The sequence below is a fragment of the Trachurus japonicus genome, chromosome 1, assembly GCF_045865225.1.
Source record: "Trachurus japonicus isolate A0001 chromosome 1, Traja_1.0".
In the NCBI taxonomy this organism is placed as follows: Eukaryota; Metazoa; Chordata; class Actinopteri; order Carangiformes; family Carangidae; genus Trachurus; species Trachurus japonicus.
In genome coordinates this window covers 14,699,271-14,716,950 of record NC_140907.1, presented here as the reverse complement: position 1 = coordinate 14,716,950, position 17,680 = coordinate 14,699,271, and the positions used below count along the sequence as shown (strand labels likewise).

Genomic DNA, 17,680 nt, shown 5'->3' with positions numbered 1-17,680 from the left:
CAAATCAAAACAAACCCTAACATTTTGTTCTAAGACCTGCAAAGAAAAGAATCACTGCTAATATGCTTCAAAATGAACAAAATTGTTTACGTACAGTACCTTCTGTGGTAGACTCGAGGAGTCTGGTATCTCACTAATCATAAAGTTGTTTGGTCAATATTGAATAATTATGTACCTATATTCTTTCTATTAGCTTAAAACATGTTCAATTTATAAATAAAACAGAGATCTGAACAGCTCTTTCCCATATACAGCAGTGTACTCAAACAGACACCTGATCTGTGTTCACCCAATTCAAAGAACATATACGTACAAAACGTTGCATATTCTAGGCACACAATCATAATAATAGCCAAGTTCAATAAATATTAATATCAGAGATATATCCTCTGGATTAGATTAACAACAAATATGGGAAGAAGACAAATGGATTTTGAGGAAAAATAACAAAGGGAACAGCAAGGTGAATGATTTCAAAGCTTCAAACTGAGTTCTCAGTACACATAATGTGCACAATTTTCATTGCACGTCTCCTTTTAACTGTTTAGATTCTCAGGGTGTCCTTCAACATTTAACATTGCAGATGTTTCCATAGCCATCTGTTTGTGTGTATGGGTCCTCCGGTGTCTGCTTAATGAGTGGCTCCACGAAAACCTGCGACCACAGGTGAGGCATAGATAGGGTCTTTCTCCTGTATGTGTCCGCTGATGTTTTGTCAGTGATTTGTACCGTGTGAAGGTTGCCCCACATTCATTGCAAATATACTTCTCTGATTTAATATGAACATTTTGTTCGTGTTCTTTCATGTTGCCCAGCTGCGAGAAGCCTTTACCACACACAGGGCAGAGATGGGGTTTCTCTCCTGAGTGGGTCAAGCCATGAATATTCATATCCTGTCGAGAATAAAATCCTTTCCCACAGATGATGCATTTGTATGGTCTTTCCCCTGTGTGGCTCCTCATGTGTCTTTTAAGTCCCTCTGAACGGGAGAAGCAGCTCTCACACAAGCTGCATCTGAAAGGTTTCTCCCCTGTGTGGGAGCGGAAGTGCCGACGCAGCTCTGAGGCCTTGAAGAAACGCATCCCACAGTCCGAGCAGCAGTGAGGTTTTTCTGGCTGCTCCTCGTGTGTTTTTTCGTGTGCCTTGCAGTGTCCTGACTCAGAGAAACCTTTCCCACATACCGAGCAGGTGAAAGGCCTCTCTCCAGTGTGCATTCGCTTGTGACGGACAAGTTTATTAAGTTTACTGAAAGTCTTCATGCAGTATGAGCACTGATGTGGAACCTTCGGTTTCTTTGAGTGAGTGAGTTTATGCCTTTCTAACTTTGAAGGCCTGTTGAACACTTTCCCACAGTCAGGACATGGGTGCTTGTTAGTCCTCTGGTGGCAATTCTGGTGTCGGATCAGCTTTTCTTGTTGTGTGAAACTCTTATCACAATGCTGACAGTGATGAAGAGTCTTAGGCTTCCTCGTGTGCACAGGTCTATGCCTCTCTAGCTTCGATGGTCTGTCAAATACTTTGCCACAGGTGGAGCAAGGGTAACACTTGTCTGATATATTGCACCGTAATCGTTTACGGTCTTCTGGCTCAGTAGAGACATCAGTGGAGTCTGAGTCCGAGATTGCCTTCACAATAATTTCTGCAGGGCCTGGGGAACAATCACATCAAGCAATATCCGCTGAGTACTTTGCTCCATAAACTCACAGTATTGATTGATGTGTTGGCCAAAAACACATGGAAATAGAAAGAGTAACACTTACTTTCCTCTGAACAGTCTGTTTTAGACACAGATGCAGTGTCTGGGCCCATGGCTGCAGCCTGTAGAAATGGGGAAAATATATGTAAGCACTATACAGCAGGGATTCAGTGTTGAGCTAAAGCTAGGTTTTTCGAGTTAATATTGCTGCAGAATTGGGGATTATTTTGTCCATGAACACACAACATAAAAACTAATCCTTTCAGATTTTTTGTCACCAAGAAAAAAAAAATCAGTGGTTCTGCTTTCCTGCTGTATGTTACTGACCAATGCAGTAGACTGGCTGATAAATTAAGTGTCATATTTTGTTTAGTAGGCAAAGAAAAAAGCTGGCGTTATGTGGATGGATAAAATACTAGACAATAATGATGGTGGTGACAGCAATTATGGGATTATGATGACCTTTTGGAGGGTTGTTTCCAAATGCCTCATTTCACTGCCATCCAGATCCAGCCATACTATCTTGAAGTCTTCTGATTATGTTTATTTTTTGTTTAGATGAGTTAAGTCAAGCTAAAATTAGATCTGAGAGGGTGCAGGGGTCTTTCTCTGACCAACGAGTAGTTTTCTTTACCAGATTCCTATCATCTCTAAAGCAGGATCAGTCAGTGGCCCATTGTGGAGATTTACATCAGCATCGCCTGTTGAGATTGATACTATTATTATGAATGATTCACCGAACAGATACTTTGCTTGGACATTTACACTGCTGACTTTATGGATCGAACTGCAAATCAGTGACATGGCCAGAGGAGGAAAGGCAACGGTTGTCAATTACAGTTGACAATATCTGAGTGCACATTGAATCCCACAGTAACCGGTGACGAACCAAAAAATAAATAAAAATCACACTGATAATGTATTGTATACAACATCTGCACATCCAGTCAGTGCAGCTACGGTGAAATGTATTTGACTTGAGCTTGTCATGATGCCACTTCATGGCGGACAAACGCCGATAGCTGCATGGTTAACGTTAACTCTGACATCGCTGAGGTCTGTGGCTGTACAGATGGACTGTGAGTGTTTACCTGGGACACGCATGCACACAAAAACAGCTAGGTAACGTTAGCTAACTTAGCCGAAGCTAACGCTGGGGCGTCAGCTAACCAGACCGGTAAAGATTGAGCACAGCATGCAAGATTGAGTCCCACCTCTCTAATAATCCTTAACAGCAAAGGTCGTCACATCTTTCTTCCCACAGCGTTTTTAAACTGTGCCTACTTCACGCCTTAACATCGCCTGGCCAGCCCCCGCAGCAGCAGAACAAACTGTCTGCTGCTGCACCGAGGGGTTGATGCTCGTCGCTCCGTCGCTCCCTTACGTGACACATTCAAAGACCCCACGTAAATTCGGACTTCAAAATCTTGAGACAGAAAATGGACTTCATGCACAGCTCCACTTCTTCCTGAACTTAAGCCAGCTCCTTTGTTTCCTGTTTTACATTATTGGACAAACGGATTAATCCAGATGTGACTGAGTAGTCACAATGGCCAGACACACCTGGATTAATCAGTTTGTCCAAACTGTCAGGAAGTAGTGGAGCTATGCATAAAGCCCATTGGTAAAAAAAATAAAAATAAAAAAATTGGTAGAGAGAAGAATCATTTTATTTAAGTGAAAAATATGAGCAACAAGTATACAGTAGACACAAATCATAATACTGGCCAAGGCTACCAGTCAGCTGACTTACAAGTTTTGTTTTCTTGCCTTTTCTCAAAAATCAAACAAAAACACGTTTTACCAGTTCAAGTAGGCTACCCATAGATATATAAACGTTTATGTTTATATATCTATGAGGCTACCCACCCCAAATGCTCACAATACATAATGAAACATGCTGTTGACCACATTATAGCTACACATGATGTTACAAAGCTGAATAAGTTATTAGACACAAAGAAGACACATAGGCTACATTACATTATTTAAAAAAAAAAGTTTAATTTTTGTATCAAATGCAGATAAACTGCAAAATAATCACAAAAATATGTAGACATAGGCATAACGAGCCAGTAGACACTAAAGATAGTGTTTTCAAACAGATTATGTCATAGTAATATCATCAACAGACTTTAAGTGGGATATGACACATGGCTTTTGTTATAACTTTTGTAATGCTGGTTAGAAGTTATAAACCCCTTACAATGTGCATTTCATTAAATAAATATCTAATGTGTAATATTTAATTTTTACATTTAAAGAATCAGTAAAGTGAGATCAAGAAAAACTGATCCAGAGCTAACCAAAAGATGTTTGGTCACTGCCTCTACACTATTTTACTGAGATAGAGTTCTGGATGCCCCACGCTTCCAGGGTCTGGATCCTGAAATGCCTCTTGCAGAGTGGGACACTCTTGAATGTGTCACAGTGTGCTGTGTATCCTCCCTTTAGGTCTTCCTGCAGGCAAAGAGCATGTCCCCCATCGCCACCTGAGAAAATATACATTCATCATTTCTGCACATCCAGTGTCATCTTACATTAGTCACTACTTTTCAAGAGGCCTATATATTCTATTATTCTGTGTTCAACTGACATACCAATGATGAGCTGACTGTCATTGCCTGCTATGAACATGGCTGCTTCCTGCTCCTTGGCTCTTTTTGGCTCACTGGCCCTAATGGGTTCATCTGCTGGGGCAGTGAAGGGGATTGTCAGGAAGCTTGGGTCCTGAGGAGTCCCAGCAGGACAGGTCAGAGTTGCAGTGGCCGTGGTGGAGATTATGTGGGAGATGCCACAATTGGACACCTGGCAGGAGACATCATTGCTGCTTCGAACCTGCTGTGAAGGAGCTCTTCTGGTCATAATGTTAACCATAGCCCGCTGGTAGCGCTCCATGCCGGGACGCAGCTAAGAGAGTAATCACATTTGTTATTTGACACTCATTGTGGTTGAAGATGAATCTTAATACATGACAATGAATATATCAGGTCACACAAAATCCCTTTGAATTGCATGGGGTAAGACTCACCGTAAAAACAAAACATTCCCCTGTACCAAAATACGAAAGTCCCTCAGAGTCATGCTTTCTTCTTTCTGTCATATCTGTGGACAGGAAGGCACCAAAGACCTGAGAAATGAAAAATTATCATCATTATAAGTATTAAGACATTTCTAAAATGAAGCCAGAAAAGAAAAGCATGTGTATTAAAATAACTCGCTGTATGTTACCTCTTCATCCATAGTTTTGATCATCAAGACCATTGGTTCATGTCCCTCAACATGTGAATAGAATCTATGAGAGAAAATAAAGCATACCCTTGGGTTGTTTTTGATATAGGTACCATAACCTGCAGTGTCATTGATGGCTAAATGGATATCCCATTGACATGGCCTATATTCACATCATGTTCTACTAGGAGCAAATGTATTTTATCAAAAGGAAAGCTAAGGTACAAATGCAAGACAAGGACACAAACACTGTTTGACACTGTAAAATGATCGTTTTCTGGGTGTCATTTTGTGCATAAACAGCATTTGCCAACACTCAACTGTAAAGTCACTTGACAATCACACTCAAAGCAAACATGTTTATAGTGAAAACACACAGACTTTTTCTGTTGCGTAACTGGGAAACTGTTTTTCACACAGTGCTCAGAAGGTTATCATACATCATGAGTGCTGACTTCATTAAATATTGGCAGTATGAACTGATGGAACTGAAAGATATAAAATGTTTCGATGCTAGGATTAAAGTATTAAACAAAGGTTATACATACGAAGCAAGGCTTCCTCTGTGTTCAGCTGTGCTAAACAGCCTAATGGGACTGAACAGGGCAAAGCGCTCAGGTATCCAGGCCCAGATGACTCTCATCTCGGTTCCTGTCACAACACTGGAGCTGAAGTTGGTAAAGTTTACTGTCTCGACCGATTGCCTGTAGAAATAATTTGTGAAAATGAGATAGAAATTAGATGAGTTTGAACATTTACAGCTGCACAGCATTAACCACTAAATTTTCACAGTAATGCCAGTCCTAAATAATACAAGGTTTTGTGAAATAAGGATAATTAATAATAATAAGGATAATTTCATATTTTATTTAATCAGTTCCTATCACGGACATGCTTGTCATTGGCTCCTCTGTAAATTTCTCTATTAACCAACCTCTTCTGATGAATGCTGACACCTTTTTGCATGAGAGAGTCCTTGTTGGCGTTGAACAGGAGGTTGAGCTCTCTCCGTGTGGCCATTGGGATGAGGAAAGCCGCCTCCAGAAGCTTCTCAACTGTGCAATGGCGAGCTATTTTCTGCACAAACGTTTTCATGTCGGTTCTAAAGTCCTCCACATCTGCCACTCGAGATGTGACAGATACTTTGTAGAGGCTGAGTAAGGCCAATGCCACCCTTCAAAGAATGATAGTGAAATACTTTTACTGTATGGTTTACCTTAATGAGAAATCAAGTACATTCTCACATCAGCATTTTGATTACATGTGAAAAAGTAGCTGCAGCAAACCTGTAGAGGACCTTGTAGCCTTCCAGTAGGTAGACATCCAGCACTCTGATGGCGTATGTGAACGGAAGATCAGCAAAGATCCACATGATCCAGTCAGAGTAAAACTCAAAGAGGTTTTGGTGAGAGCTGGCGATAAGCTTACGGATGCCTCTGCAACACCTGTTAGCAAGGTCTCCAAAGGTCATACAGGAAGCACGGTAGGTGAGGAAGGTCTGGTCAATGTAACGCTTGTTGGGGTCATTGTAGCAGATAAGTCGGGCCACACTGTGGAAACACTCAGCTTCATTCTGGCTGAAGTGGATGATGAGGGAGACCAAGGCAGGTAAGATGGGGCAGAAGTTCATGTCTGGGAAGTATTTGTCCAAGCAAAGAAGGATCTTTTTAACGGAGTTCAGGCCAGCTTCACTGAGACAGTATCTAGATTTAAAAAAAAAAAAAGTGTATGCAGTGTGTTAATGCACAGTTATAGTACATTTTCTATGTCTACCCACTTAACTCTGAAACTCTAAAATTAACCAAATACATGTTTACTGTGTACTGCACATTTCTCAGTTTTGATTGACAGGTACAGTAATGGCAATAATACATGATGAGTACCTCGGTATTTCTCCTGCCTCCATATACTCTGGTACTGGGTGGGAACTGATGTTCTGTTCTCCATAGAGCTTCTTAGTCAGTTCTTGAAAGACATCTCTGTCTGCTGTGCCAGACCTGCTGCAGATATCACATCATTTTTCATACAAACCACACAGTTCAATTCAAGTCATTTAAGTTTCCCTCTATGCCTGTCTTTTAAACATTTTCAATCTTACGAATTATGATTTTTCTTTTAAACCTGGAATTGATGCTGTGGATGATATGATGGTAAGCCTTGGCCCTCAGAGTGTGTGGCATAGCCCAGAATCCTTCTCGTCCCATTGTTTTCAGCCGCTGGTGCTCACTCAGCTGGATCTGCTTGTATTTTTTTGCAGCTTCAGGATCAATCATCTCCCAATCCACAAACTGCCCATACTTCATTCCCAAACAGATGCTTATCTCCCAGTTGTCTGACTCAGAGATGGTCATCATGGACACTGACTTGAGACTACCTTTGCTGCCTGAGCAAAAACATGGACACATACATTTTATTTTTTGTTTTCCTAAACAATGTAAATTGCCTACAAACCATTCTCATTAGTATTATTCTCATAGTATTTACATGCCATTTACATTATGAAAGCATTATTTCAGTACCACTTAGTTCTCTAGAGGGTGAATGCTTGTTTAGTTTAGACTTCTTGGTGAGTCGAACACCAGCTCCATCTCCTTCTTTACTCTCCTTTTTGGTTTCTTGAGGCTGGTGCAGGGAGCTTGCTCTCTGCCTCAGTGGACTGGACCAGTCAAAGCTTTCTGTCTTACGTTGTGAGTGAAGCTCTGATGTTTCATAACTGTAAAAGGACCTGGGGAACAGTTGATTCATATTCAATTGTTTTGTCACACCATAAAACACAGATGCAAATTAAGATAAGTAAACATTGTTCTCTGATATAATCACTGACAGTAAGGTACAGGTTTTGAAGCAGAAAGTGAAAACATACCTGGAGCGAGGTCTTGTATAGATTTGGTCTGTCTCTGTCTGCAAACCATAGTTCTTCTTGTCCTCTGGACTGTAATAGGACTGAGACCTTTGCCTGCCACTGCTTCCAAGCATTGAGTCCAGGTCTTGCACAGAAGATGTGTGCATTGAGATTGATTTCATATTTCCACAATTGGAAAACTCTGGTGTTCTGGGGACATGAATCATGTCCAGTCTTGTTCTTCAAAGAAATACAAGTAAAAGGATAATATGCCTCCTGTTAGTGACTGCACATTCTGAGAAGGATGAGGGTTTTATACACGCCTGTGGGCTGTGGCTATGTGAGCGACGCATGGTTTGTTTATGGTGAGTTCAGGCCCTGAGAGTGAAAAAATTCCACGTAATCCCCTGTTGTAACTTTCATACGTGTGGGTTATTCTGAGAAGCAATACTGAGAAGTAGTCACAGTAGCCATAATGACGCCATAAGCAGACCTGAAATACAAGGAATAAAAATTCCATATCTCATATGGAATTTTTTAACAAAGCCACCTTTTCAAACATGATTTGACCTAATGTCCTTCAAATAACCCTACTCAGTGCAATGTATATAACAGTTGTTTTTATGTTGCATGCATACACTCATTTTCTACAGTGCACTGTTCTGTGCCATTGCCACTGACACATTTTACTTGGAAAACTATCATAATAGCCTATTTATAATTCCAAATAAGGTCATCAGAAAAAAGGTAGGTAAATAAATAAATTGGTCTTTCTCTGAAACTGCATCAAAATGTCAAATGAATCTATTCCAAGAAATCTTAAGGGGTATTATTCTACAAAACACCTATATGTTATGATCCAAACAATACCACTGTTTGGTTGTGAAACATAAAACCTCTACAAGCACTTATCTCATATGTGGGCTTCACATGTATTTCAGCTGAAAAACAAACTCCTACGCACCACGAGTGAAGACAGCATGCTGTCTGTCATTCCTTCATGCCATTTTCCATGGAGGCTGGGACAACATGAATTCAGACGTAAACTATGAGAGGCCTATGGAAATGTTACTGATACTCTTATTCACAGAAAACACACGCTCGTTTCGACAAGTATTAACTTGGGCCTATTTCAAATTAATTTATAAAGTACTGCTATACAAAGAATATTTCAATTACCGGAAAATGTGAAAAGTATAGGCTATTGTCTATTGTTTTCCACGAACAGTTCAACCGCGATTCAAACGTCCCTCGCCGCCTGCCGTAGTGACGTCACACCCAAACAAGAAACAGTTTGCTGGTGATTACTGCCGGATGGTCCAAACTAAGTGGATTTTCATCTCTTAGGCAACTTTAACCATAATGTCTCAAGATTTGTGGTAAGTTATGGATGCAAGAGCGGTCAACTGTACTATAAATTACTACAGCTGGCGGTACTAACCCTGAAAACTACTCTTTTGATATCCTGCTACTGTAACTTAGCTATTGTAGCTAGCTCTTCCCTTTAAAGACCATGGATGTATTAGGTTAATGTTAAGCCTAATACAAAAACTCCCAGCTTCAGCAAACCATTACATTTTGCGTTCTGTGTTCAGATGCTAGAAAAGGCGGTTTTCTTTTTATTTACTGCGCAGGTTAAAATCTGGTAACGTTTGCAGAGTCGAAAGAGGAAGAAGACAAAACAATGCTAATAATGTCACATGATGAATGTAACGATTATGCTCACGCTCTCTCTAACAACACAACGATCAGTTATTCAACACGTCTGTGCTGTTTGCTAATATAGTGTAGGTCAAGCTTTTGAGGTTGTTATTTTAGCTCCTGAGGTTTTTTTTTGCAGACAGTGAAATATGTATTCAACATCATTACATCCCAGGATCAACAACCACCAACGAAATGCTAAAACCCTTTTGACTGTCTGTCTATTGATTGCTGATCATCATGAGCTAGCCAGACAAACTATTTACTGCCTTTAGGATACACATAAGTCAAGTGTTTTCACCCTGTGCCAATGCACTGAACAGTTATTTGGTCTTCAGTGTCTGTCATCATCATCATATTGATCATGAAACCTGTTAACCCCAATTATCATGTGGCTGCTTATGGGGTCTCAGTTTACATGGTACCTCTGTCCCATTCACTGACCTGCAGGTTACAGAACTATGATGCCACTTGTCGCCTGGCGCAAGAAATAGCAGAAAACATTCATGAAAGGAACAGGCAGCAGAGAACAGGGGGGAACCCTGCAAAGGTAAGCTCTTACGTGGTGTTGCCTACAATTTATTTCCCCAGAAACAGTAAGGGGACCTTCTATATAAGTCTGTTGTTGTGTGAATATTTTCTGTCTTTTCAGATCAACATGACACTACGGGCGTCACTGCAGAAGCTAAAACAGAATATCCCCCAGCTGAAAGAGGGTTTGTTGCGAGCTTCATCATCTCGGCGCATGTATCCTTGTGACAATGTACCAAGCAGTGGAAGTCATGAGACCAAGATTACATTTTGGGATGGAGGTTTTCTTTTGCCTGCAGTAGCTGCTGTCTTCCTATAGAGGGCACCAGAGTGTTTTTGAAAGATCTACCCTAACAATGAGAGTATTCCCTATTAGAGAGCAGCGGTGACCTTCTGCATGACCTTAACATGTCCTGACCAGAATGCAGTCAGAAGCTGACAGGAGGCAGAACCTCATCGATGACCTGCTAACCAGAGAGAAGCAGCTTAATGCCACCTTCAAGGGAGACATCTCAGAGCCAGAACCTTCCAGGTATTAAAATATTAGCAGATTGTTTTTATTCTAAATGAGAGGAAAAATTAGAGAGAGATATTTTTAGCAGTCAAACAAGGTATTCTCTGCTGTTATGTGCCAGATCACTCCCCTTACCAGTAGGTAACATACTAGAAGCTCCCTTTTCTTGTAGCCACTGTAGCTGGTGGGAATTCACAGTGCTTATTCACAGAAACAGACAAATCCTTGTTAATGTATATTATGAACTTTTATTGGCTTCATCAACGTTACTGTCTGCAATGGCCCACTTGGACAGCACGTTGGTAAAGAAAAGAAAGTACACAGACAGTCAGCTTGATGCTTGAGTAGTTCAAGAAAACCCTTGAATGTCGGAATACGCTCAATCTCTGTTACTTCTGAACAGCATCAGCGGGGGCCAAACCAAGCACCACCCCATGATACTTTAGGAGGCGTCCTGCTCAGAACACGTCACCTTTCATTTGGTGATTTTCCTCTCAGGGATCTTTTTTTTTTTAATACATAAAATCTAGTGCTGGTTGTCCAATTAAAAATAATGAATCCTCATTCTCTTGTCTATGCCCTTGACCAGAGGGGTCATAGGTTTTATTCTCTGCTTTGATGATATGTCACCGGTCACTAACTTTCTGTGAAAGTCTTTGTACATCCGGTATGACCCGTATGCCATGACCTCTCCCTGTGCTATCACTCGGAAGGAAGTGTCTGTCTGCCATTTTGACAAGGTGCTTAACTTCGTAGCTCATTCTTTTTCATTAAGAGATTTGCTTTGCACTGTTGATCACACATTTGGCAACACCTGAAATGGACACGTAGACATTCATTCGCAATCATTCATATGATTGTATGTAAGTGTGTGTGTGTGTTGATGAGCAATGATGGAAGGGGTGAGTTTACAGTTTGTAACCCTTCACTGAGCATTTACTCTAATATTTATGGAGCTTATCGAGAAGCTGAATGCCACAAAGGATATCCTCTTCATCATCTGATATCATGACAGTTTGACAGCTTTGAAGAACCTCTGGCAGCAGGTAGCCATTACTTTGTGTACGGTTTGACCTGGTGTGGGCCAGGTGATATTTGTTTGGACAGGAAGAGGAAATGAAGTTGTGTTGTGAACTTCATCTGGCTTTTTTTTCTTTGCGTTTTACTGTTTTTATGTCACAGAACCATCAACATTTATACAAAAACGAATATCTGAAATGATGGAGTGAGACCAAGCATCGCCGTTTAGGGGACCACTTGCTTTAACTGATACCTTGATATGAGGCTGCATTTTTCTGATATCTTTCACAAGCTCTTGGTTTTGGGATTGATCTGCTTCGCAGTGCTTTGCACAGACTTTCATGTTTTTACAGACCACACACCCAATTGCATGAAAGGTTCAGTGAAAAAAAAAATCTCAAATGACATTTGCTAATACATTAGCTTGGCGACTGTAATCATGTGGTCGTACGGTTTTTAGTTTTTGCTCAGTGTGACCTAAATTTAATAGCGATATGTGGTGGGTAATTTGGATTTGTGGGTAGGACTTGTTCCCACTGTGTGGTCTCCAAGGACCGACAGAATGTCGGAGGAGGTGGATTGGCCATGCTTGGATAATCTAAGCCGCCCTTTTTTTCTTTTGAGGTGGGGGCAGAGAAAAGAGATGGAGGTATGAGAGGGGACTTTAATCTGTCCTGGAAACAATACATTTTAAGCATCTCCATTTCAGACTAAGGAAAAGAAGGACATGGTGCCTAAGTTGGTTCGCTTCATAATTCACCGAACTTTCCTTCGTATTTGATTGCACTGGAAATAGTTGTAATCAGTTAAATCTCGCCTGTCCAAGTCACTCAGTCAGGACCTGAGCGCCCAGGCCAAGAGACTGTTGGTGCCAAGAGATGTGCCTGACTGATTTTGGCGCTCCCCACTGGTTGGTTAATTGGATCTTCACACACTGGGCTCTTGCATGGAGGAAGTGGAGGGCTGGCACACAGTGTCATAGTAATCAAACATGTCAGAAAGAATTGCTTCACACACTCCTCTGATGGTATCAGGCTCAGCCAACCAGCTTTTTGAATGGGCTCCCAATGCTTTACTGACCGCTTTAGTAAAACATTGTGAGACATGTGAGTTTTGGTAAAATAACGTTTTTGTATTTAAATTTGTGATAGATAAAAAAAAAATGCAGTAGTATTATTTCCATATTGATAAGCCATTATACAGCTCAAGTCACTTTTCCTGGGCTCGACCAACAGATGACTTTCTCTGAACACGCAAAGTTAACTCCAGCCTCACACTGAGGCTTTGAACCCAACACAACAAGACAACACTCAGAAACAACAGCTTAGAGCTATTTGCCGAGTTTTTTTTAAAACCACACAGTGGTGTTCAACACTACGCAGTATGAGTTCTCTGGTCTGTTGCCCTGTCAGAGCTAAGCCTCCCCAGCAGTCCACACTCCTGTGACAAATTAACATGCACTGTTTATACACAGAGCAAACTAACCTGGTATATTTCAATCATTCAAAACACGTAAAAGACAAACTGAGCAAATAAATACTTTCTTTGATGTGAGGAGCTTTGTTGTCATGAAATGTTATGAAGAGTACTGTACTGAAAAATGGAACATGCTCAGTACAGATGTGTTTGCTGTTAGAGTCATACAGATGTGATATTGTGGCCCCATCTGAACCAGGCACAATGATCGTGTTTGCTTATAAAGCTAAGCTCACTAATGCGTAACGAGTGTTTAAGACTCTTAGCTGGAATGGTGATCGACAAACAAAGAGCATATATTTGAAATCCACTTTAAATTGTAGCTCTCTCTTGGGTGATTTGTCTTTGATAGTCATGACAGCTCTGCTTTGTTGGTAGGAATAGTAATTCAATTGTCTGCATTTTATTATGATGGTGTTGTTAAAAAAACAAAAACAAACTAAAAATAGAAATGAAGTATTGCTGTGATGATGTTTATAGGTCGTCGTTGATGTCTGGAGGGGCAGGAGCAGGTGAAAGTGGTGCAGCCAACCCCTGGCTGATCAATGAACCAGATGAGACCAGAGGCCTATCCTTTGGGGAGATCAAACAGCAGCAACAACGAATCATTGACGGTAATTACACGTGGTGGAATAACAGCCAAAACTCAGATGAACTGCTTTTCTTTCTCCTCACACAGTATGTTCCATTGCATGATTGTGTAAAAATGTTTTCAAGTACCGGTTCGTTTCTATTTTATAAATTAACATCCAGACCAAATATGGGCATAGCGCTCATTCATAGTTTTAACATTATCCTGCTTCATTTGGGAAAAATATTTGCACACAGTATGACAGTCCCATCATAAATGTTTGCAAAGAGTATATACATTACACAATGACGATAAAATGAACAGTAAAATAAATACAATGGGGGGCACAGTGAAAATACAATAAATATATAGAAGAGTATTCTCACTGCATATGAACAGATCTATGCAAACATGTAAAAAATTATCATCCTGAAGACATATTGTAAGCCATTGCCTGCTTTTTCCTGTTTCCTGGCTCTGACATGACTTGAGCAGGCAGACGTTAGTTCACCTGACTCCATGTGACACTTCATTGCCATGTCTCCATTACGGCTCTGGTTATTGTCGATTTGGGATCAGAGATTCCTGCTAAGACAGTGAAACCAAACCACATGGAGGTTTGTAGTCCCTTGTGGGATTTCTGGTGGAGTTGGGTAATGGTGAGCGCCTGAACCTGCGGTCATAAAAAATTCCTGTGGTAGAGAGTGTGTCAAACTTGGAAACCTACAGAGGCCAAATTGTTTCTTTTTCCTGTTTTTTCTTTTCTTTTTTTTTCCTTTCCTCTCCTCTCGTCTCCTCTCCTACTTTTTCTTCTCCACCTTGGCCTGCCACAGTTGTAATAACAGGAGTAAAGCCTGAGTGGGGTAAAGTACTGAATGACTCACATGTGGCACTGTGAGCTAAGCTGGACCCCAACAGCCTGTCAGCCCTATTTTCCAAATAGTTGCCACATTATGATCAGCAGTGTATACAATGATTGCTCCCATCTTACAGCCGAAAGAATGGAGGCATTACTTTATTGTTTGGTTTGACGTACCCCCCTTGATAAATCACAAATTGATTCGTGTCCAACCCTCTGGGTAGTCACGTTGACTTTTTTCCTTGAGTATGCTGTCTTGTTTTCTGGCATTTTCTTTCCATGTCTATGTAATATTTTAAAATTTATTTCCCCTCTTTTTTCAGCCCAGGATGCAGGCTTGGATGCACTTGCAGCTGTCATCAGCCGACAGAAGATAATGGGCCAGGAGATTGGCAATGAGCTGGATGAACAGAATGGTAAAGTTTAATGTGCATGTGCGTCTGTACATATTCGTCAAAAAGATTCCAGACACATTACACACCGCAGTGTGAAAGCAATCAGACATACTTGTTCTGCAATGGAACGACTTGCCTCATGTAACTCGCTGGACGGTGATACTCCCTCACACCACTGACAACACTGACACAGTTAGGACCGGGCAAACACACACGCCCCGGCATGAGAGCTAGTGACCTCACATCCATGTCATGGCTGTGTCCACGTCTTTATCCTTTGTCATACAACCCACAAGACAAAGTGACCTCTCTCCTCAAGCTATTAAAATACAAAAAACTCTTATGAATTTTGTTCTCTGGAAACAGTGCTCAGAGCTAATGGTGGGTTTCAAGTTATTTCTGGCCCCATCAGTCCATAAATAGCTTCCCTCACAGGTAGGATGTGCTACACAGAGAGGAGTGCATCATTCCAGACTGTTTTGTCTGCTCAGACCGCCAGTACGTGAGACATAAGACTTGGGTATGATCATCTATCAACCAGTGAACAATTAGATCCTTTAATGCATCTCAGAAGACTATAGCAGTTAAGATGTCAAGGCCCTAGAGTCTACTTTACAGAGATGTATTCTTGTATTCCTGTGTTTTTATTATTTAATTGTAAGTGCTATATATTACGTATACTGACAGTGAGCCAGAACATGCATTAGTCCACCAGCTTCTGTTCTGAGAAGTAGGGAAAGAAATACTTCAGGAACTGCAGGTCGATAAAAAAGGAGTGGATAATTTAGCCCACAGCAATAATAAGTGGAGAGGCTGCATAACACAAGACTAGTGTCTTTGTCACAGACACATCAGAAGGAGTGTGTAGTAGACTCAAGCTTTCACTCTCTCTCTCTCTCTCCATGGCTAGCCAACTTCGACTTATAATACACAGCTCAGGGCTTCAGTAATTAGTGGGCCAACTAAATCTGCTATTCTGAGTTGAAGAGTTAAAGAGGAACAAGAGGTTGAAGCCTAAAATCTCAACAGAGGGATTGTTAAACTTTATAAACCAATAGACAGCCTAACACCAACTTAAAATGATTGGTTTGGAATCTTCTTAATGTTTGTGTCTAGATTGGTGTCACACACCAGTTATCGTCTGTTTCTACCCTGGCGACCAGCTTCCAGTTGGGAAAAGATGGTCTTATACTATCCTGTAATATCCTGTCTGAGCAATTGTACCAAAACACGTCCAGAGGTTGTATAACTGAGTGATCGCGACTTGGAAACAAACGACCTTCCTTTCTGCTGGGAAGGAACGGCAGATGTTTGGCTGATTTTGGGCGACGCCAATGGGAGAAGGGAAGAGAAAGAAAGGAAAGCTGATTGTTTTAGTCCGCTCTACTGTTACCATATTGAACTAGAGACGGATCATTGCTCTAAGGCTCTGACTGGCGTGTTTTTGTTCTCGGTTTTCAGCTTGATGTCAGTGTTTCCAATAATATTAACTTGAGTGGGTGATGGGAGAGCTGTAACTGAGAATTAGAGCAGCTCCGCTGTAAGTAAGAAGGAGGCAAATGATTTCGGCCCTGGAAACAATTGCCTGTCACTAACCCTATATTTAGACCCCACATGACTCTTAAGCATGAGTTTGATGGGAACTCAACTCTTTATGTCTGTAATGGCCCAAATATCTATGCCACCTGTTGGTATTGTAATCGGCACCATGTGTTGAAACCCAAACTGTGCAAATTTGTAGAGGCCTGCACAATCCCCTTACGCTATTTCCCAAGCATTTCTTGGTATGGTAGCCAACGAGATAATGTTGTATGGTAGGTAGAATTCCCACTTTGTCTCACGACTGACTGAACTAACTAATAAAGGCATAAAAATGCCACAACAAATACGTTTAAAAAAAGAAAGAAGCTATTTTACTTTTGCGATTTTAAATCAATTTTTTACTTGAAGCTTGGGCACCCTGTATACTGTAGGCAGTACTATGTAACACTCTCTTTAGCAAGGGAGTTGTCTGAATTTGGATCCATTATTTTCTCTAGACTTTTGTGGTGTGGATGTGGATGCAGCAAACGCTTTTCTTCTGATCCATATTTATTCAGGTGCCGTTACACAGTAGAACAGTTCTCCACTTCTTTTAAGTCCTTCTGGAGATTTTTGCAGTCAAACAGGGGTTTTGATTTGTCTTTCCAGCAATCCTTTGAAGTTTTTTTGAAAATGTTCTCAGTCTTCCAGACCTCAGCTTGACCTTCACTGGTCCTGTTAACTGCCATTTTGAGACATTACAAACGGAGGCAACAGCTACCTGAAAATGCAGTGCTGACCTCTCCTGCTTCATTGTCCTCATCATTTATTGCTGATCCTTAAGACAAGGTTTGAAAAGTCAGAAATTTGCATCACCTGGCTGTCTCTGGCTTCGACTATTAAGAAGCTATTGCCTTGACAAGTTTAATAAACTTTGAGATCTTAGTAAAAGTTATCCAAGAGCTCAAAATCTCTGAGGGTGCTGAAACATTAGTACGGTGCCGCTTTCTTTTCAGAATAGATTTTTTTTGACATTTTTTTTCTCAACTTTTTAAACTAGGATTATTGCTTTAGACAGCTCTGTAGCTGTATCTCTTACATGTTATTAAATGTCAACATTGACAAAATAAAAAATAAGAGGATAGTTAAATGATTTCTGAGGGGCGGGAAAAATTGGGTTGAAGCTATAAAACAGGGGAAAAGTAAGGCTCCTTGTTGATCCTGAAAGTTGGTGTGTAACCTTGGAGTCTTACTGTCTTTCTGTCTTGTAGGGTTCCTTTTCCCCCTGATCACTGTACTGTAGCAGTGTTTTCCTATAAATAG

At 40.8% G+C, this 17,680-nt stretch overlaps 3 protein-coding genes across 4 annotated transcripts in view; 1 reads left to right on the top strand and 2 right to left on the bottom strand.

Moving 5' to 3' along the window:
- Positions 1-161: 161 nt before the first annotated feature.
- LOC146991555 (uncharacterized) lies at positions 162-3,060 on the bottom strand. Its single transcript, XM_085774430.1, has 3 exons — positions 2,911-3,060; positions 1,761-1,818; positions 162-1,648 (listed from the first exon to the last, which is right to left on the bottom strand). The coding sequence occupies exons 2-3, from the start codon at positions 1,807-1,809 to the stop codon at positions 537-539; spliced, it is 1,161 nt and encodes a 386-aa protein (XP_085630556.1). The 5' UTR covers positions 1,810-1,818; positions 2,911-3,060; the 3' UTR covers positions 162-536.
- Positions 3,061-3,900: 840 nt separating this feature from the next.
- Positions 3,901-8,050, bottom strand: LOC146991554 (TBC1 domain family member 24-like). Of its 2 annotated transcripts, none has more exons than XM_085791635.1 (11): positions 7,791-8,050; positions 7,447-7,652; positions 7,049-7,310; positions 6,811-6,927; positions 6,214-6,630; positions 5,862-6,101; positions 5,476-5,631; positions 4,928-4,991; positions 4,728-4,826; positions 4,297-4,606; positions 3,901-4,188 (listed from the first exon to the last, which is right to left on the bottom strand). In XM_085791635.1, the coding sequence occupies exons 1-11, from the start codon at positions 7,994-7,996 to the stop codon at positions 4,031-4,033; spliced, it is 2,235 nt and encodes a 744-aa protein (XP_085647761.1). In that variant the 5' UTR covers positions 7,997-8,050; the 3' UTR covers positions 3,901-4,030. The 2 variants fall into 2 exon arrangements, with proteins under 2 accessions (XP_085647761.1, XP_085647769.1); XM_085791643.1 differs by having other exon boundaries at positions 6,811-6,924.
- A 984-nt stretch (positions 8,051-9,034) lies between these two features.
- stx8 (syntaxin 8) overlaps positions 9,035-17,680 on the top strand; it is a 39,507-nt gene continuing 30,861 nt past the window's right edge. The window contains exons 1-6 of the mRNA XM_085774418.1: positions 9,035-9,148; positions 9,921-10,020; positions 10,123-10,217; positions 10,423-10,533; positions 13,492-13,625; positions 14,765-14,857. Coding sequence (XP_085630544.1) covers positions 9,132-9,148; positions 9,921-10,020; positions 10,123-10,217; positions 10,423-10,533; positions 13,492-13,625; positions 14,765-14,857 — 550 coding nt within the window. The 5' untranslated portion in view covers positions 9,035-9,131. The remainder of the gene's footprint in view (positions 9,149-9,920; positions 10,021-10,122; positions 10,218-10,422; positions 10,534-13,491; positions 13,626-14,764; positions 14,858-17,680) is intronic.